Source organism: Lytechinus pictus, chromosome 15 (genome assembly GCF_037042905.1).
Source record: "Lytechinus pictus isolate F3 Inbred chromosome 15, Lp3.0, whole genome shotgun sequence".
Lineage (NCBI taxonomy): Eukaryota > Metazoa > Echinodermata > Echinoidea > Temnopleuroida > Toxopneustidae > Lytechinus > Lytechinus pictus.
In genome coordinates, this window is record NC_087259.1 from 23277773 (window position 1) to 23300673 (window position 22901).

Consider the following 22901-nt stretch of genomic DNA (forward strand, 5'->3'; position numbering starts at 1 on the left):
ACTCCTTGGTAGAACGGGCTAGAACCTTCCATTATACTGAAGCTCCATTTGCAGTAGGAAAGCACCTCAAAAGTGGAAATTAATTAATTGCAAGTTTACCGATGTAGTTTCAATTGCAAGGAAGCATGTGAGCAGGGAGTTGGGAGGAGACCAACACAAATTTCACCCAAAGTCTATAAATAATTGAGATAATTATCGGAGCATGGAATGCTACACTTATTCACAGGATGTTACCGACAATGATGAACACCTTGATGGACATCGACCACCGATACCACTTGTTGTGAATGGCATTGCCTTAGAACCAAGAAGTTGCCCTAAACCTGTCGTCGCCGATGTCGCACTCTCAAACGTATTACCCAATTCGCAAGACAGCGAGAATGACCTTGGTATGTAGGCTAGCATGCGTAGACAGATCTAGGGGGGGGGTGAGGGGCCCTGAACCCCCATTAGAGGAGCAAAAAAGTGAAAGAAAAAAAAAGGGAAATAAAGAAAAAAAGAAGGGGATAGAAAGGAGGAAAATAAGACGAGGGAGATGAGTGAATAAAATAAGGTCAGGGAAAGACTTGGAAGATAATTTTAAAATGATATTTCACGTCACTATATTGTGTAGAAGAAATATCTTGTGAACACATGATTATCACAAATTTCATGAAAGAGTGTCTTCTCCAAAACAATTACCACATTTATGTGGTATATGTTTATGCATGGATATTTAGGATATATTTCGAAGTATAGGGCTGCAATAAATCAAATTCAAATGACCTGTGTTAATTAATCAAACAATTATAATGTTAATTCTTGTAGGATTATGGCTTCATTGACACCTGGTGGGTGTTTCATAAAGCTGTTCGTAAGTTAAGAGCGACTTACAGAACGTTTGGTGATATGCGCTAAATAATCACCAAACATTTAATGTTATGGTGAATATCGGAAAGGATCACCAGTCGTTCTTAAAGTCACTTTAAACTCACAAACAGTTTTATGAAACGACCCCTGGATTTATTAATTGCAGTGATGCCTTACTTTGGCGCAAATCAAAATTGACATCATTCAAGCGTAAACATTATGGTGGGAATCAATTATTAGGGAGAAAATGACTCGTTTCAATTTCTTTTCATTTTCTTTTTAGCTAAGCCTCCAAATGGGTTGTGTTCGACGCGTTACCTGGTGAGCTACATTTCATGTTTTGGTTTCTTCACGATATTCTTAGGCAGAAGCACACTGAGTGTTGCTATGACGGTCATGGTGAATTCAACAAGTAACAACGAGCTTTACGAGATGAACCACCAGAATCAATCCAATTTTCAAGTTTGTCATGTAAACGGTCCAACGAATACGAGCACCAAGGGAGAAGTAAATGACAGTTTTATTTCATGGACCGGGGCTACGTTTCACAAAGACTAAGGGGGTGTTGCAAGAAAATATTTGCAACCAATTGCAATATGCAATTATAAAATGGGTAGATCAATTTCAACCGTAGCAAATCAGATTATACAGCTTGTTTCAAGAAGTAGATTAGAAATCAATCGAAATTATTAATTAATCAAATTAATGTCAAAACCTAAAACCGAAATTAGACTTGCCAGCAATTGACCGCAATTTTTTTTTGCAAAGCCCGAAACTACCATGGAAGGATTAACCTCGGTTGTTGATGAGCCGCGTTGCCAAGATAGCTGCCATCATTAACGTTCCATAGTTGTATTAAGTCTTTATGAAACTAGCCCCTGTTGCGTTCTAAAACCTAAAAGGGGCGTCAAACCTGCAGGAAAGAACGCAGTTACACAGTAGGTGGTTTCAGACCGCCTCGAAGTTCGCCAGTTCCAGGTATTCTCTGATCGGGAAATTTACCCCGATCAGAAAATACCAGGTATTTTGGCGGTCTGAAAGCAAACTACGCGTAATATCCCCGAAAGAAAATACCCGATAAATAGTAGGTACTTGGCGAAATTACGAGAACTTTCGCGGGGATTTTTCCAAGGTCGTGGGTATTTTGGCGGTCTGAAAGCAAATTACGGGAACTTTTAGCCCAGCGTGTCATTGAGTGCGGCGCCGTGCATGGGTTGCTGCTGGGCTAGTGATTTTGAATTTCGCGCCTTGCTGCTTATCAGACCATACTGCGCATGCTCGTAACTTCAGGAACTTATCCCGAAGGGTATGTTTCAGGGCGGTGTGAATGCAGGAATAATTAATGGGTATTTTTCAGCCTAAAAAAGTTCTCGTAATTTAACGGGGATTCTTGTGATCGAGGCGGTTTGAAACCACCTAGTGTGATCACAGTGTGTTCACTAGTGGAATATGTGAAAATATTATTCACACTATCAAATTGCAATAGTGTGCAGGTGTGAGGATATTTTCACACTGTGGACACCTCGACGGTGTGACTGTTAAGAGCGTGTTCACACGGTCGACTGTGTGAATATGTGATTCATACTGTTGAAATGCTTGTATGTGAAGGTGATTTCACACTGTATTCCACACTGTGAACACACTATGTGGCACACGCTGTAGCGGACACTGTCTTCTCTGTTGGGTTATTTCGGCGGTGACACATTTGCTCCTGGTCTTGATATCTTATAGGAAAATGGTTAGTGTTAGGATTGTTATACACTCTTAAAAATGTTGGGCAACATATACTGTCCACACAACAATTGGTTAAATCTTTATCCGATTCCGGGTAGTTTTAAACCAATAATGTGTGCTTTGGGTGAAAACTACACAGTATTGGTTGAAAAGTACCTAGAGTTGGATAAATTCGTTAACCAATTGTTGTGTGGACAGTACGTTTCCCAACATTTTAAGAGTGTAGAGTTTTTGGTTTAGAATAATGTAAATATAAGTATTATGACTAATTTAGTTTTGGAGGTCTATGTTTGGCTTAACGTACAGATTTTCCATCGGAGAAATTGACGCCGGAGCTAATGTCACGGAACCAATTCGGCAAATGCTGAGTAAAACGTTAAGGCCATGTTTACCAAATTCACTCGATGAAAATTAAAATAAGTACCCTGATGCTTACCTCCAGCTATTTTGGATGTGACGATTCAAGGTGTTAAAGTTGTCTTTTTTGAAAAATTTAATCTTTAAATATGTATCTGCATGGTTTATAGTTGCTAGGCCTGCGTTGTATTATGTTTGAATGGAAATAAAATAATATAGAATTGAAGTTAGTTGAAGGTGAAGTAAAGCATCCAAACCTTTCTCGAATTCCACACGCATGATGTTTTAAAATAAAAGATGGAGCTCTTAGCTCTATGAGGCATTTATATAGGGGAACACATGGTTGTGTTATTTAACCGTACTTATTCATTCTGCATAAGGAATTCTTGAGAATTGGAAGATGACGATATGATATGGATGGCAAGTCAACAAAAATGTCACTGTTTTATTATCTTTATCAGAATATAGGGTCCCCAGAGGCTCATGTAATGAAAGTGTGTAATGGGGATTAAATATCAATTATTAAAAGATAAATAAATATGATATTGGTCACCAAGTTGTCTCCAGAGAGTTGCACTCCGTATGCCGTGAATGAATGAAAGAACAATTTCATTTTACATAATGTTTTGTGAATATAAACGAAATTTTAAAATGTCATAACTTTATTTTACATACGATTTTGATAAAGTTTTCAGCATTATACTCGTTTGATTATAGGCCTGTTCTTATTATTCAAATCAAGATTTTAAAGGGTGATGGGCTTGAAATTTGAATTTTCTTCAATAAAAATTCATCCATATTGTGCTGGACTCAGTCTCCCTGGCACTGCAAGAATGTATTCCAGAACGCGGTTTCAAACCGCCTCGATCACAAGAATCCCCGTTAAATTACGAGAACTTTTTTAGGCTGAAAAATACCCATTAATTATTCCTGCATTCACACCGCCCTGAAACATACCCTTCGGGATAAGTTCCTGAAGTTACGAGCATGCGCAGTATGGTCTGATAAGCAGCAAGGCGCGAAATTCAAAATCACTAGCCCAGCAGCAACCCATGCACGGCGCCGCACCCAACGACACGCCGGGCTAAAAGTTCCCGTAATTTGCTTTCAGACCGCCAAAATACCCACGACCTTGGAAAAATCCCCGCGAAAGTTCTCGTAATTTCGCCAAGTACCTACTATTTATCGGGTATTTTCTTTCGGGGATATTACGCGTAGTTTGCTTTCACACCGCCAAAATAACTGGTATTTTCTGATCGGGGTAAATTTCCCGATCAGAGAATACCTGGAACTGGCGAACTTCGAGGCGGTCTGAAACCACCTATAACAGGAACTTGAGGGTATTGTGTTAGCGCTGTGTATGCAAGTAAAGCCACCATCATTGTCCATTGTGTTTATCTACGATTTTCTATCAACTGTTATTATTATACAAAACAGGAGGGTCCGTTTCACTGGAGCAGCTTTACCCAAGAACTGATTTTAGCATCGGGATTTTACGGGTTTCCCTGGTTGCAACTTCCCGCGGGTTTTTTAGCCGATACTAACGGGAATGCTGCGGTCTGGCTGTTGGCGATTAGTTTTGGAGTACCTGCAATCTGCACTCTTTTGACGCCACTGGTTGCCTATCAGGGGGTACCTTTATTAATAACGATCCAGGTGATTTCAGGCCTTACACAGGTAAGTTGATCCAAACATTCTTTAAAAGGTGTCGCTTTGCACCCAGAGGCGGCGATATACCAGCTCATACCCCCCGCCACCTGCATTGCAATTGATCAACAACACAAAATACCAAAAAAAAAAACGGAAAAGGAGATACGGGATAGAGAAGAAAGATGGGTATTAAAAAGCGGGTCTTGGTTGTAGACAAACATCATATTTTTCTATTTCATTTAAAAAAGAAATGACTCCGGAATTTTAATTTTCTTATCCTATACCCGCCCCATAACAAAATATCCTCCAGCCGCCTCTGCCAGTCTGCCATGCCTTTCTGCAAATGATATCAATACAATTTGAAGAATGAAGACAAATGAAATTAGAATTGAGAAAAAGACATCAAAATCAAATGAATAATACAGCAGGTCAACAATTAAACGGCCATGTAATCACGTAATTAAATTGTAATAATTTTTTCTTTTGATAAAATCTTTTCCGTTTTTTATTCAAATCATACAGTAAGTCATCAGTAACTGTTCTCCTTACAGTTAGAATTAGTTGAAATTATTCCTACAATTTGATGAATTAATTAGAACAACATTATTAAAAGGTTTAGAATATTATATTTTTTCTTTCTGTATTTATGATTGGTTTGTTAATTAAATGAAGATGGATCTGTATCTGCACGTTTGAACATCACAGATACCTTACTCATAACTAAAGTTCACAACCAAATTAGGCTTGTCATCACCAAGTCGATTGTTAAGTCTTGTGAAACACTATCCCATTTTGCTTATGTATCATCAGGTGTTTCATATGCAATCGTCAACCTTGAATAGGTCACCGTTTCTCAATTGTTTCTTTGTTTCTTCTTTTTTTTAAAAATGATTTCCTTTTAATTATTGCCCAGGGCTGGACCTTTCCTGTTTTTATAGCTTTGATAGGAAGGTGGGCGCCCCCGAGTGAACGTAGTCGCCTTGTTACCATCGGATCATCAGGTATATTTCCATTTTATTTATTTTTTCTTCACTTTATCCCCCTGCCAAAATAAAGTCGTTGGTTGTTTTAACTGCATTTCTCTTTTCCATTTTCTCTTGGCTTTAAGGCATACCATTGGCTCAGGTCATAGGTCAGCCTATTGCTGGTCTCTTGTCAAGCTCAGAGTCTACTGGGGGATGGCCTTCAGCATTCTATTTTTCAGGTGAACAGAATACTTTAATTAAGTCTAATTGATAACTATATGGCCACAATATGCTCACGACCATATAACGACGGTGATGAAGTTGGTGAAGACAGTGGTTATGGATATCATGATGACGATGATGACGATGATGATGATGGCAGAGGCGTCGATCCGGGGAATAAGGGGGCAAGGGGGCGATCGCCCCACCAATGATAATATTGGGGTGGCAAGCATATCGTTTCCCCCCCCAATAATTCCATAAGTGAAAAAATGTAATGTTACCAAAAAAAAAATCAGCAAATTAACCAAACACAATATGAAATTTATTTTTTACTGTAGTACAGTACAAAATCATGATTTCTCCGCGCGTTCCGCTCGGAAAATGATTCCATCTATCATTGCAACTTTTGTTACGGTATATAGGCGGTGCCAGGTAAAAATGGCAGAGGTAATAATGGCAGAGGTAAAAATGGCAGAGGTAAAAATGGCAGAGGTAAAATTGGCAGAGGTAAAAATGGCAGAGGTAAAAATGGCAGAGGCAAAAATAACAGAGGTGTAGATCATGGCATGCTACAGAGCCTTTTCAGTTAATATCGGTATAATTATTGGCCTTGAAGGGACTCCTATCGACGCAATGAGCATTATGAACTGAAAAGATATTATTTAGATTTTTTATTCATTTTAGGTCAGCTCTATAATTTATCGTTGATATGATTAAACTCAAACGTTTTCATGCCAAAATGATTTCAATTAGTGAGTGATGAAATGATTTATCTTGGCCATTTTGTAGAGTAGAATAGCAGTTAATCACATACATACCAAACGAATTTTATTGTGAACACCGAATGTGCGCTACCATTAACACCATAGGGTTAGGGTTAGAAATAGACAAGTTCGAGATTTCTTCGAACCACTTGCATTACTTTGATAACAAAAAAATAACAAAACGTTCTGTAATAAAAGTAATTTTCATATTTCAACATCATAATGGATCCGAATAGACATTGATATGATACGTATATAGTTCAATGTAAATGATATAATAATAGCAATTAGCGTTCAGTTATTCAGAGAAATACCTCATTGCAGCTATATAGTCCAAGTGGATGTCAGGTTCCTAAACTAGTTTCTATGGTTACGGTTACCGCATGAATTTTGAAATGTGTAGTGAATCAAGGATTTTATTTCAAATTTATTTACTGTAAAAATATTAAAAAAAAATATTGGTGAAGGTTTACAGAAAACCCATCAAATGTTAAAAAATTTATTAGAAGTTTGAATTTTTGATCTGTGACGTAATAATACGAGCAGCTGCCAAGTATTACTTTTCAAATTTTTAATCAGTGGTTCCTGATTGCTAAAAAAGTCTTTCAGGAGTGGATGTGAAATGATTTGTATGTTGATATACAACAATAATTATTTAGAGGCGTCCACACAATACAAGCACTGTTTTTAGTGGATCCCTCCATTTTCTCAGAATTTTATTTTATAATGATGTTTTGCTAATATATAATACTTTGTTTTGTTTTACTTATGGAAAAATATCATATATTGTACATGCCTCACTTTATATTGTCTGTATAAGTTCATTGTAATTATTTAGACCACTTTACTTTGTTCTGTTGAAAATGAAATAAATTGAAATTGAAATTGAAAAAAAATTAAAATACAATAAAAAACCATTTTCATTTTTTAATGACAATTCATTGATATATTGTATTACACCAGATTTGGAAAATACGGCTAGAAAATAACGTCACCATTAAAATATAAAATTCTAATAGCTTTTTAAATCTTTGATGGATTCCCTTAAGCCCTAACCAATATCATTTTAATTATTTCCTGCTATTTTTACAATAAACTCTATGTCAGGGTGAATTTCCCCTTTAATGAACTAAGTACAATACTTGGGATCCAAAGTGTGGTTCAAATTTGAATACAGTATTAGAAGAGCGATTTGACATGAGAAGGCTGTGCATGTATTAAAGTCCATGCAGGAATATATTAAGAAAAACCAACTTAGGTGTTATCAATTTGGTGCAGAAAATCTACGTATAATTAAAAAAATGTTGCCCATTCTATTCTCTCTATTCTCAGAACCTTTCTTATTTAATCTACTCTACATGGAGGGGCCATTTATACCTCTGTCATTTTTTACCTCTGCCATTATTACCTCTGCCATTTTTACCTTTGCCATTTTTACCTCTGCCATTTTTACCTCTGCCATTTTTACCTCTGCCATTTTTACCTCTGCCATTTTACCTCTGCGATTTTTACCTCTGCCATTTTTACCTTAGCCATTTTTACCTCTGCCATTATTACCTCTGCCATTTTTACTTCTGCCATTTTTACACCGAGCCATATAGGCGGCCTACATTTACGCAGGAATCTCATCATACAGGCATAAAATTCTATAATGAATAAACAAGAAAATGGCAAACCCATTTTCCATAGGCGGATCCAGGTGAGTTATGTATATCTCTAAATTAATAATGATAATATTAATAATAATAATAAACATTGCTTACATAACGCATATAAAGATGATATAATCATTAATTAATTCTAGCAAACTACTTTAAAAAAAAACCTTTCCATGACAGTTTATCAAAAATTTCGGTTCGAGATTGGCGCTAGCATCGATTGCTAAAAATATATTAACCCATGCATCCATAGTTATAAAAGTGCTCAAAATGTCAAGTTTTCAGAACTTAATATCAACAAATTTCGCGCTCTCATTAGGCTTATTATATTAATAAATAAGATTATAATAAATTAACGAATTCCTAATAATCGAATTGTCTCTTTTTCATATTGGAATATCGACAAGTTTCATCTCGAGCTTAGGAAGAGGAATAGGAAGATAGTCATCATTTTCATACATGGTGACATTATGTCTTTAAAATATCCCGGTCCTAAATCAAAATAACACTAATATATATCAGCTCGCGCTCGCACCATTTATTCATTGCGATACATACCCAGTTGACAATTTCCCTACACAGTGCTTGAAATAGTGCATAAATTGACCCTTCTTCAGATCGGAATATCTTTTGTTTTTCAGCTCGCGCTTCGCGCTCTCATTGACTTTCATAATAGAAATACATTTAGAATGCCCAGAATCTAGTTCGCATTATTAATGTACGAAGATACACAATTACTCATCCTTTTCATGATTTCCAAAGCATTAATAGTGTCCCATTTTAGGTCTAACTGTCAATGTTTTCCCGCTCGCGCTTCGCGTGCTCGCATCAATTCTTTAGTTATATAACTATCTTGTTCATGATTACAAAAAGTGCCTAGAATTTCCAGTTTTTAGGTCGGAATGACAAAATTTTCTGCTCGCGCTTTGCGCTCGCATTATTTGATTGTTGAATTATGTTTTGTCTTCAGGGGTAACTGCAAACAGTCCTTTACATTTCCCTTTTCGCGCCCAGAACATATATATTTGAATAAAATCATGCTCGTGCTCGCAGTAATTATTTAATTAGTTTTTTACGCACCTTGTTCAGGATCACAAACATTGCTCAGAATATATATATATATGTGTATGTATGTTTGTATAATATTTGTGTCGGTGTGAGGGTGAGCGTGTGTGTGCGGGGTTAGGGTGTGTGTGTGTTAGTTTGTTTGTGCGATCGAGCACCTTTCTAATGTTGATTTATTACTAATGATTTTGCCCCCCACCCCTAATCTGAAAAATGGATCGAAGCCCCTGGATGATGGTGATGACGATGACGACGAAGACGATGATGGGAAGAATAATGATGATGAGAAGAAGAAGAAGGAGGAGGAGCTAGTCGAAGGGGGAGAAGATAAAAGAAGAAGAGGAACACCATCAACCATTTCAATTTTCTTAGTGATCGATGAAAGAAAGAGTCACCCCTCCCCCTATCCATCCCCCTCTCTCTCTCTCACCCTACCTCCCCCCCTCTCTCCTTCTCTCTCTCTCCCTCTTTCCCTTCATCTCTCTCCTTCTTTCTCTCTCATAGGAGCACTTGGTGTACTATGTTCCATCGCCTGGGTGTTTCTCGTGTACCCATCACCGTCGGCTCATCCTCGAATCTCACCAAAAGAACCAAATTATATTGAACAAAATCTACGCCTTGAAAGCAGGGTGAGTCTCCCCCCAAAAAAAATCATCTGAGAAATGAGAAACATTAGATGATATATGAATAATCAAAATATAATTGATTATTGAATTGGGTAGAGCGGATTATTTATGAACGAAAGGTTCGAATACATTCCTCGTGGGTGCAACCAATTAATGGGGTATCAATGCAGGAATTTACAAACGAGGGTTAAATTAACCTTGGATCAATTTTTCTTTATCAGATTAAATTAGATACACAGTGATTCTGTCGTCATTGCTAGCACATTGTATGGTTATATTTTTGTACTAGATGAATCTACACTGCAAAAACTCCGGTGTTGATCTAACACCAGCCCGGAATCTATACAGTGCGTATCAAAAAAAGTTTACACTTTGAAAAAGCCCTGAGAATTAAAAAATATACAACATGTGGGTAAATTTTTCACATATAATGTTGGGTTTGGGTCTCATCTATCCAATAAAATTAAAAGTTTTGACAGAATGTTACACTTGAGTGAGCAATGTCCTTTTTTGTAAAACTTGCAGAAATCTGTTTGCGCAGAAATGCTCGGTTTTTTTTTCTGCATTTATTGGAATATATACAAAATAAATTTACAATACTTGAGACATAATCATAATATAGCATAAAGTACATAACCAAGTGACAATCTTATATGTAGTGACTGGAGAAAGACATAAATACAATATATAAAAAATATATATAATAAGTAAAATGCAGAGGCAAACTATATAAGCAAATATATGCTTGAAGCATAGCAGCCAAAAAAGGGAAGGGCTACATGGAAACCTAAGAAATTAATTGTGTCTGTAAGAAAAAAAAATTAATGTCACGAATCATCAAATAACGGGGGAAAAAGTAGAAATTGACAAATGAAGTGTGTGCTAGTGGGTGCAAGTGCAGGTGAGAGATTTATGAATATCTGGATAAAATATATTTTTTCAATGAAGCTTTAAAAGAAAAGACAGATGCAGTGAGTTTAATATGATTGGGTATGTTGTTCCATATATCTGGGCCGTGGTGTCTAATTGTTTTCTGTGCTAAAATTATTTTCGGGTTTGTCAAATGAAAGTCTGATGAGTGACGTGTAGGATATGAATGAATGTCCCTATTGTAAGTAAAAATGTTTTGAAAGGATGTAGGTATAGCATTGGTTGAGAATTTGTACATAAAAATGGCAGATTGTAAAGTATGGATATCGTTTATCGTTATCGTTTTCACGCTGTGTCAAGGGAAAAGGGCAAAATAAACTTATCCTGCGAAATATTTATCATTCATTTCCCTTGCACTTTTAGTCAATTGAAATAAAATGGATACATTCAAGCATTTTGTAACAATTTTGCCACTCAAATTAAAATTTCAACACTTAGTAAGCACAACCTCTACCTTTTTGTGCCAGCTGGATATGAGGACATAACTAAATCTAAACAAAAGTTTATATCAGACATCTCCAGCATTTTTGCACTAAGTTTTTATCATTTAAAGTGAGTTTACATTTCATTTTCATTTAATACTTGTTTCTCCACACTTTTTCCCAGCTTGACAATGATTAACAAAATGAAAATCAAGACTAAGCAATTTCATGTAAATCACAGCTCAGTGTAAAGCATTATTGTCACGATGGCCTCGGTGTGTGGGGGAGTGAGGCAGAGGCGTCGATCCTGGGGGGGGGGGGGGCAGGGGGGGGGATCGCCCCACCAATGAAAATATTGGGGGGGGGGCAAACATATCTTTTTGCCCCCCCCCAATAGTTCTGGATATGCATTAAAAAAAAACAAGATTGTAATGTTCAGCAAGCGAGATTGAGATACACAATCATCATCATCATCATCTGGTACGGGATGAAGGCGCAAGCCTGTAATTCCCGGTCGTTTCTTGTATGATTGGTCACTGAAAACTACTACTTCATGAGCTTGCGTGAGGAGTCATGGAAGCTCAAAGTGTTTTTTTTGCCAAAATATATCAATATTTCTTTTAAATTTGTCTGTTGTTGGCATTTGTATTAAGTTTTCAGGAAGACTATTCCAGTCATTGATGACTCTTCTACTGAAAGACTTATTTCTCACATCCAGTTTGCTAAGTCGTTCTTTATTTAAAATCGTGCTCAAAATGTCCGCTTTTCAGATTGGAATATAAAAATTTTCAGCTCGCGCTTCGCGCTCACATCATTTCTGTAGCAAAAACCCATACTTTTCAGTTCTAAGCCTCAAAAGAACTGCTTCAATTTGCAATCATCTTTTCTTGGATATATAGCTTGTTCTTTATCAAAAACGTCCAGTAAACTGTCATTTTTATAGATCGAAATATCAAAATTTTCAGCTCGCGCTTCGCGCTCGCATCTATTCTTCTTTTAGATACAAATCTTAATCATTGGTACAAAAAATGCTTAGAATATCAAGTTTTCAGCTCAGAATATAAAGAAATTTGAGCTCACTCTCGGCACTCGTACTATCTGTGTAGTGAGATACGTGTCTGTGTCTCATGAGTCATATATATATATATATATATATATGTGTGTGTGTGTGTGTGTGTGTGTATATAATATATATATGTGTGTGTGTGTGTGGGTGGGTGTTTTGTACGATCGAGCGCCTTTGGAACGTTAATGATTTTGCCCCCCCAATCTGAAAAATGGATCGACGCCCCTGGAGTGGGGTGGGGCGCAATGCACTCTTTAAAGTGTTTTGGGCAAGGAAACAAGTTTAAAAGGGTAAAAGATATCTTCAAATCAATTTTAGTAGCTAAATTCTACATGTTCTTCATGATTAAGGTCTACTTTTATTCGCATAACTCTACTTTTATTCGCTTAATTATTTCAAAGTTCTGCGCAAATCATTTTTCACAAACTTTTCAAAAGTAAGTGGTGCTCACTCAAGCGGAAATATTTTTCGACAGTTTTATCGTCATTTGCTTAAATGGATCTGTACCAATGTTAAAATGTGGAAAAATCATCAGGATATTAAAAATGTATAATTTTACAGGATTTTTTCTAAGGAAGCTTGTCAAAAGTCCATGCACCGTTCTATACCGTCTTTACTGCATCCGGGTTTTCGCTTCGGCTTTCCTGCCCAACGTTCCCTTCTCTTCAAAGGAACGGCCGCCATCAAAGGCCCATTGATGCCACCGTTCTTTTGTTCGTCTTTCCTGCAAGTCTTAATTTCTGTCGAAAAAACGGAGAATCTATTCTAAATAGCTCCCTCTACGACCAAAACAAAGGCGTGCCTTCATATTTATTGTCGGATCGGAGAGTTCGGGTCACTGTTCTGAACTATGGTTCGCATCTATAATGGAAGTTCGGGTGCATTCATAAAGCCACAGTAGCTTAATCAAAAATCACGCACGTGTCATAAATCGTTACTGATCTTTCGAATTTGCTGCAATAACCATGAAAACCTCCTTTTTCGCATTGGAAGAGGGTCAATTCATGATGTTTTAGGTGGGAAAATAAGATTCCACACATTTTCGTTTCGTAGGCCCAAGCCATTCGTACAATTCACGTCAACTTGGAATATTTATTATTACTCGCATCTGAAACAAGTGTCGGGAGCCCCCCCCCCAAAAAAAAAATAATAATAATAATAAATAAATAAATAAAGCGAAGGAAATGGAAAGATGAAATGAATATGACCGGAACAGCTTGGCACTATAAGGCATAGATAGATCAAAGATTTATTAGAAACTGTTAAAAATAGTTTGTTCAATTTTTGGACGGGCAACCATTTCCCCAGGATAACATAATTATTGTCTCTTAATTTTCTTTATCTCCTTATTTTAAAGAAGCGGGACCAAAAGAGAAGATGAAACGAGGAAGAAGAAAACTAAGGATAGGGAGAGAAAAGGAAGGGGAAACAGAGAGAAAATAAGAAAAAAACATTGGGATGGAGGAAGAGGAAGGGTGAAAAAAATATGGAGGAAAAACAGTTGAAAGAGAAAAAAAAAATTGGAAATTTGAGAGGGGAAGAAATTTAGGATCGAATCAACGGGAGAGGGGGGACAAATTGGAATATGGAAATGGATAGAGACAGAAAATAAGGGGAAAGAAGAAGAGAGATCTGGTGGACGATGGGGGGGGGGGAAATAAAGGGGAAAAAGGGAAAGAGTGAAAGGGGAACAGAGGGGAAGACATGCAGTGGCGGAGGCTGGATCCGCCCCTGATTTAGACTTACATTTTATTTACCCCATCGATCCCCTCTCGGGGTATGAGAGTATATATAAACAACTTATAACAGACTAAAGTATGTAACTTCATTTAATTGGTTTAACGTATTAAACGTAATGTTCGGAATTGAAGATGAATACCAAATGTGGTAACGATCTGAAAATTAGTTCGATCAGAATCCAATGAAATTTACCAACGGAGTGTTTGTTTGTATAAATGAAAAATATTTGCCAAATAGCCCTGTGAAAGAAAATCGTGCTGAGAAATGAGCGATATAAGCACGGAATTCCATCAGTGTCAGGTATTTTTCGAGGCAATATTATAATACACTGTCCCACGTATGCTTTTCTGTTTTAGTCATCATCAGAATTATCGATATTGAGCGGCGATTTCATTATTCTACAAAAATAAGTGTATATTAATGTACTAGATCTAGATTTATGATTAATATTTCGTATCGAAATCGTCATGTAATCATATTTGAAATTGCGTCTGATACTTTGTGCTGTACATGGTCTATGACCTCTCATAATTATCGATATCGTCATCACCGCTGTTACAATCGCAATCATCTTCATTTCTCTATTATAAGTATTATCTTCATAAACATTTCTATTATTTCATTATAATTTTATCTTCATAAATCGGTGAGGTGGGAGAAGGAGGAGGAGAAGAAGAATTACCAAGGAGAAGCAGACGTACATGTAGAATGGGGGAGCAGTAAAAAGGGATGATAATAATAATGAGAGATGAGGAAGAATACGAAGAGGAAAAAGGAAGATAAAGAAAAAGCTTATCAGTATATTACATCATCTGATCAAGTTTTTATTCTCATCTCGATCGTTCTCTGCATGGGTAGTGTTTAATTTATTGTTCTAATTGTCATGTTAAAACTCTTCGATTAACTTTGGTAAATAATACGTAATTTTGTCTTTTGAATTTTGTCGAGTATTAACAAGCATTTTAAAATGTTTACAAAAGTGCAGTGGTCATCGGATTTTTTTCTTCAGATGTCATGAATCAAGCACCATTTCTCGATGATGTTCTATTTTAGAAATAACCTTTCGAGCACCAAACGAAGTATGTTGCAATGTTATTCAGACCTACATCTTGAAGTCTGTCCCGATAGATGGTTTCCAATTCAAAATACACAGACATTTTGATCGGTCGCCAAATCGCCGGAAAAAAAAAAATGTGTGAAAAGGGCTACATTTTCCAATAAAACACATTTGATTTCATACCTATCACATCACAATCACTTTAGGGCCATGCTCATATAATCAAGGAGATATCATCTCCTTGATATTATATAGTACTCAGGAATGGAATGGTGACATGAACTTTTCTGACCGGGATTTACCAATATAATTATAAACTTAAAAGCTTTAAATCATCATCAAGAAGGAATATAAGCGGACACAATTCAGTTAAAAAAATAAGAATAAACTAAATGGGAGGCTTACAAGTTGCACAAATTGTGTGTGATTTTTATTTCATCTAAAAGTATGTTTTTAGGTATTATTCATTGAATGTGTGACTTTCGTAACTTTCAGTATTTTTATTTGTCATAATCACCAAGGCTACCACTACCACATTCACCATCACCGCCACCACCACCATCAACATCATCAGTTTTGATTATCATCACTATCATCAGCAGCATCATTATCGTCAACAGCAAATCATCTATGTCATTATCATAGTTATTGAAATTAGGATCATTTTTTGTAAGGAAATAATGAAAGGGAATGAAAGAAAGGTTGTAGCGGGAAGGGAAGGGGGGGGGTTGAATTTGTTCTAAAGTAAAATCAATGTGAGTAGAATTAACTCTAGTTTTTTATCTATATTGCAGTGATGGTAAAAATCAGTACAATACTAGGATGCCATGATGTTCAATAATTTAAACTTCAATTTTCAATAGTTCACGGGTGAAGATATGGGGCCGTAAGCTTCAGGGTGATTATGTAGAATGATATTAACATTAGATCATTACTCTAAAATAGATGAAAGATAATTATTATTTATCATCTATATCAGGTTGTACACAACTGGCCTACAGCAAAAGCAAATAGGGCCATGATATAGTCTTCTCCAGCAAGAGAATTTAACATTATTGACCTTTCAGGATTACTTGACATTGATACTCATCGAACTGTTCTTAGTCATTGCCCAGGCCTATGATCATGAAAAAGCAAGAGCACTCACCCGTGTAGAGAATCATTGACAATGGCATGCTCAGCGGGTTCGCCACAGACAACAATGAATGGGAGAGGCGCTCAGAGAATAGTTCCCCATATCCGCTGTCGTGATTATTGTCATAATTTCAATAGATAAACCTATTTCAAAAGACCGTTGGCCCGTCCGATGGGGAATCTTTTGTACTATAGTGTAATAAAGTACGTGTATACAGTAACTACCGTCCCGACTTCTTTCTTTCACCATCATCGAGTAGCGATTAGCGTGTAAAATCGCATAAATTATCTCACAAAACGGATCTAATGTTCATGATTACCAGCATCACCATTATCATTACTATTACCTTTCATATATTCTTAATTATATAAAATATAAAATTGATATTGGAGAACGATTGGAAATAGATACTGAATGAATGATGATGGTGATGATGATAACAGTGATGATGATATAATGATAATTAACGGACATGATAATACGAATAATAATATCAGTGATAATGTTGATGATTAAATGATAACAAATGAAGATGATTGGTATATTTTGCGGCAATGAACCATGTATAACTTGAGACGCGTTTTTCCTTTATCATGTTTGTTATAAAATGTTTTCATATCATGATCCTGAAATACATAGATTATATTTAGATTAAAAAGAATGAGAATGGATGGCCTTCATCTAATTTTGGAAAAGATTTTGCGGGTTGTCAAGTCCGACGCAGTATCAAACATGCTTGCATATCGAGGTCGATGCGATTTTTATATCGACATCACCCCCCAGAGTCTATCAAGTTATGAATTTGTGTGCATTTTCGCAAAATTGACATTTGTAATACGAGATTATTCTAATGTTAGAGTACTGTAACATCCGAACTGCATGCCATCCCGGCTACGTACGTTTTGAATACATCGGCTATTTCGATTTCTGGATGCATGATACCATGCAGTTAAAGCGGTGTACGCCTGAATCATATTGATTGTATTAACTTTATTATAACGTCGACAAACAGAATTCATCAGATTCATCATCTTTATCATTACACCAATGACATGGACTTATGCACATATAGGCCTACGTCTTTTGCTTGATTGAACACTGACCCTCTCCCCCTCCCCTCCCCCATTAGAGCGAAAACAATGAAATTGCGCTCTCTCATTAATATTGATTTCGATACGGAGATCGGGAAACGCACGCCACTAATTTACATTATTTGTATACCACTTAGAACAAAACATTTATCTACACGCTAAGGAAAAAATATAGAGAGAGAAGGAATTACACCAAAAAATAAAGTAGTTGTACAGTTCACAGTAGGCTGTAAACAATTGATGGGCTTCACATGCGGAGGGAAAGCTATATTTAACAAAAAAGGTTTTAACACGGATTTGAATTTCTCTCTTGAATCTGCTTGTTTAATACTTTTTGGTAGATTGTTCCAGAGTTGGATCCAGGGGTGGGGCAAGGGGTCCGCCCTCCCTCCTCCCCCTATTGGCGGAGCAAAAAAAGGGGGAAAGAAAGACCAAAAAAGGGAAAAGAGGGGAGAAAAAATGGTAAACATGAGAGGAGGAAAACGAGTGAATAAATACGATGAGGGGAAGACTTCGAAAACAATAAAAAAAAATATTTCATGTCATTATATAAAATGTTCGCTCGTGCTTTGCGCTCGCATTACCTTTTAGGTGATTTACATATATGGAACTTTAAATATCAAAGTTTGAAGTCAATATACATAACATATTTCAGCTCGGAAATTGAACTTTCATTTTAAAAAAGTGTTCTGTAAAAAAAAAATTTTTATTGTCTGAATATAAACATTTTCTGCTTGCGCTGCGCGCTCACAAAATTTGATTTCCAGGTACCTATTATTTTCCTGTATTCCATGTACTTATACAAATATCCCTATTCATGTCAGATTGTAAAAACGTATCAGCTAGCGCTGCATGCTTGCATTTTGATTGGTGAGTTATAAAAATTTAAATATTAATTCTATAACAAACTACTTAAAATCTCCATTTTATGACAGTTTATCAACAATTTTCGGCTGGCGATATGCGCGCACATTGATTGTTAAAAATATATTAACTCATGCATCTTATTCATTATTACAAAAGCGCTTTAAATTGTTCCTTTTTCAGAATGGAATATCGACAAGTTTCATCTAGCGCATTGATAGGAAGAGAAATAGGAAGACAGTCATAATTTTCATACGATAGAATAATGTTCTTAGAATGTCCCGGTCCTACATGTATGTCAAACTCAAAGTAATAATAATGAAACATATCAGCTCCTTTTTAACTGTGATCCATATCCACTCACAATTTTCCTACAAATCTCGAATTTTCCGCTTGCGCTTCGCGCTCGCATCAATTGCTTTGTTATATATTCAACTTTTTCATGATTACAAAAATTGCTTAGAATTTCAATTCTTCAGGTAGAAAGGTCAAAATTTTCAGCTCGCGCTTCGCGCTCGCGTTATTTGACTGTTGAAATATGTAACGTCTTCATGGCTAACTGCAATCAGCCGTAAACATATCTTTTTTTTATCAGAATGATCAAAGCGTATATTAAATTTACTCATCTCGTTTAGGATCACAAGCATTGCCAGAATGCCATTTTAGGACAAAATACATGGAATAATAATTGAAACAATAGCTCGAGCTTCGCGCTCGCACTATTTAAATAAGGCTTATGAGATTATTTTACATTCATTTAAACAAACAAAAATCATATTTGAGCGGCTGATCGGGGGTATGTGGTTAAAAAGACCCCCCCCCCCTTTGGCGAAGGCTGGTTCCGCCCCTGCAAGTGTACTCACTTTTTGAGAGTCACAGCAAATAGCTGTAATATGAATATGTTGTTCAAACACAAGTAAAGACCTTAATTTTTTAACGTCACGTTTTAAACGGGTCAAAATGCCCTATTTTAGTGACAACTTTTTCGTCTAAAAAGTTTTCAAGGGAAAATGTGCCCCACCTGAAAATCTGCCACTGATTGAATACATATAAATCATTCAATTATAGACACGTGTAGTTCATAATAATGCATAAATCCGAATGATTAATACATATATATATAATAAGCTTAACGTTTTTACTTCTACTATTTTGATCCTGTTCAAAAACACAATTCGAATTAACTTCATCGCAGTGGTGCCAACCGGTGCCAACACTGAACACTTCAATGTTCTTGCTCGTAAATAAATACTGTTTTCCCGAAAGCACGAATCCAATTAATGCTTATTTAACCACATGTCTATCCCGGCTTTTGTATGAAAAAAAGAGATCAGGCTCAGTGGGATTGAAAAGAAAAATCTTACCAGCGCCTGAACAAATCACGCTTGCATTATTTAGTCTGATACTTACCCTCTCGATGACTTTGAAATATTATGGTTGTTATTAAATGGAGTATTATACATCTGTTCTATGAAACTCGATTTTGAAAACATTTATTATAAAGATACTTATGAACAAATCATATTTGGTTTACATATTATAAAGCGCCTTCTCATATTTCAAGTTTACCTTATAAACGTACACTGTAAGTATTTTCAAACGAAATCTATGAAAAGGATGGAAGTTAGACTTTCATTTTTATGCCAAACATCGGGGACACATCAAAGTATTAAGACAGTCACCCGCGCTGACAAAGTGGTAATCTCCCATTGAAATACCCCCACCAATCAAGGGGTCATCCTTCTATTGAAATCCGCCACCAGTCAGACCACCTCTATGTTCAACAATAGGGTAATCTCCCCAATCAAGAATGGGGTAATCTAAATCTACCTTGACAATGGGGTAAGCCGAGCTCTCCCATTAAATACAGCTAGCAATGCACTGGCCCAGGTCATTTTCAACGTCCGGCTTTCGGGGAATTAAAATGAGCATCAAATGGGTAGTTTTCTTGTTCTCGTTTTGTCCCCATACTAGAGCCTTGATTTTGGTTCTTTTCGTAATGTGTATTTTAATATGGTTTCCATTATACATCTCAGCATTTCGACATTTAATGTAGTTTAATACTTGTCTTTATAAAGAGCAATATTACATAAAACCTGTTTGGCGCAGCAAATTATAACATAACGTTCCACTGATATTTTATCAACACATTTTTAATTAACCATGTAACTTCCCTCCTTATAGGTCAACTCTTAATATTAACATTCGAGTTATATTATTTGCCTATCATCTCTCCGTGCATTTTAATAATCAAATATATTTGGAAAAGGGGTGTTTACCAGGCGAAAGTGAAGGTCCTCACTTGTGCATGAACGACATATCCTCATTAAAATACATACTGTGAGTTTCAAAGGGGGGCACACTTGTGTAAAAATGGCATATTTACATTAGCAATTGATAATGGCTCTCAAAGGGGGAGGGCGCAAGGGCCGGATGCCACCCCCCCCCCCGGTATCACTACTGTACCCTCCAGGTGCAGAATATAGACCCACTGACTTCTTTTAGTATTATTATTATTACTTATTATTTGTACTGCGCTTTTCCCATTAGGCCCAACGCGCTTACAATAGTAGAGGTCACAGAATAGACCACAATACTTTTGAGAGGCCAACTATTGTTCACAATAAATACGGCGCCTATTAGATTGTATTGTGTTAATTCGGCAGGATCTGCGCCAGCATACACTCCATCCTTCTTGATCTAGTATGCCTAATACCTCGGTCACATTTGTTCTACGGCGGCCGTACGGCGAGTCGGAAACAGTCGTTTCAACAGTTTTTGTACCAGCTAAATATAGGTGGTTTGAATAAAAATGAATAAAACGGCTGTTTTCGACTCGCCGTACGGCCGCCGGAGAGCAAATGTGACCGAGGCATGACCATTTCCTGAACGTTTATTGATTTTTTTTTGTGTGTAAAAGTATTTAAATTTGCAAGCTATACAGAATACAGCTATACGATTAAGAGGTGAAGTACAAAGTTGGAAGGGAAACTAGGCCAAAGAGGCTTTCGTATTACAAACTTTACGTCGGTAAATTATGTTTACCTTAGACACTGGGAATCTAATTTGCAATAATTTGACACACACATATTGCAGATAAATTCAGATATTTGATAGGAAGAAGAAATCAACGGCAATATGCACTACTGTATAAGTCAAACGTGAAGGTTAAAAAAATAAGTATAGAAAAGGTTTAGAAAAATTCAAAGGAAGAAATGAAGTTGGATGAAAGAAAAGAAGCCATTAAAATTAAGTTGACAAAATTAAATATTGTGAGTAGAACTGAAAAATTGGAAGAAATAATTAAGCCTTCCCCAACCGCCGAACGGTTTTGAAGGGGATCACCAGGCATAAAATCATGGTACTTTTTACGTTTTGTACGCTATTTGGAGGAAAAAGAGTGTGGAGGCTTCAGCCGAGACCCCCTTCGGTTCTGTGTCTGCTGGATGGTAATCAAGAACACTTGGTCACTTAAAATTGATAAGAGAATATAGACGAATCCCAGGTAAAAAGATAATATAGGTTTTCATGTCCAATTTCATGTCAGAGTCACTTAAATGTGTTAATTTGCATTTTAATTCACGCGATATTTTTTCCCCGGAGACATCGGTCATTCAAAGTTTAGAATGGGATTCATTAAAATACGCTATAATTCCTTTATAAACATTCAACTCAATTCATGGTCAAGACTACCTCAAATTTGATAATTTTTATACTAAATTGTTAAGTGCTTTTGATTTCGTTTGAAAGTAAAGATGTTTGTAATGGTCTTACAAAGTAACGAAAATACTTTTTGTTCTAAATTTCGGGCAATGAAATTCAAGAATTGTGCATTTAATCAACAATGACCGATATGACTGCTTGATCATCCAATTTAATTTTTAAAAGTTCAAATTAATGATATTTTATTCGTTTGTTTTGCACGACATCTGTATTATGTGTGAATATATAAGTTTCTAGCATGTTAATGTTTAAACATAATGTATAATAAGAGTAAAATTGTTGTGCACTTTGGCTAAATTAGATATAGGCCTATGTTTAGCTCAAATATGAATTTCAACGATGCCCTTGTCCATTTTCCCACAAAAACGCTTGCATTTTATGAGTTTATTATTTTTTGTCACAGTATAGCGTTTCAATGTAGATATTTAAATGCCATCATTTTGGGACCCAGGTATGATTTATATTGCATATTTTGCAAAGGGTTTTGCATTTCATTTACAAAGAAGTTAAGGACAATTCCATATTTTTCCTTTTCACCCGACAATGCTGACTGTGTGGGCTCAGTGTGATGAAAAAAAATCTTACCCGCGCCTGAACATTTACTTTTAGAAAGTCAGTGTCTTAACGGTATATTCTTCAAAATAAAACAACTCGTTCTATTTAAAAAAATCAAATCTAAATCTAATTGAACTTTGTCACTACTGAAACCTGAAACGAAAAACTATAAAAAGAAATTGTGAAAGCGTAACTGTGGAAAATGTACCCCCAATGGACTAGGCACAACGATACAAGGACACAATGATATTCAGATCAGTGACTAGAGATCGGGCGTTCAATAGTTTGCCTAAAACGCCGATATCGTGAACATAGAGGGCGCTAATGCAAAAACATATTATCGGAGAGCCAACCGAAGCATGTCAGAAGAAAAGATAAAAGCGAACGCTTCCGTTTTCGCTGCAAAAGGGCACGCTGGCGTCTTGAAT

The 22901-nt window shown here is 36.3% G+C and overlaps 1 protein-coding gene across 1 annotated transcript; it reads left to right on the forward strand.

The window, feature by feature from the left end:
• Positions 1-14771, forward strand: LOC129277929 (sialin-like). Its single transcript, XM_064110041.1, has 7 exons — positions 1-389; positions 1133-1170; positions 4378-4617; positions 5504-5591; positions 5699-5794; positions 9769-9893; positions 14700-14771. The coding sequence occupies exons 1-7, from the start codon at positions 203-205 to the stop codon at positions 14769-14771; spliced, it is 846 nt and encodes a 281-aa protein (XP_063966111.1). The 5' UTR covers positions 1-202.
• Positions 14772-22901: the final 8130 nt, after the last annotated feature.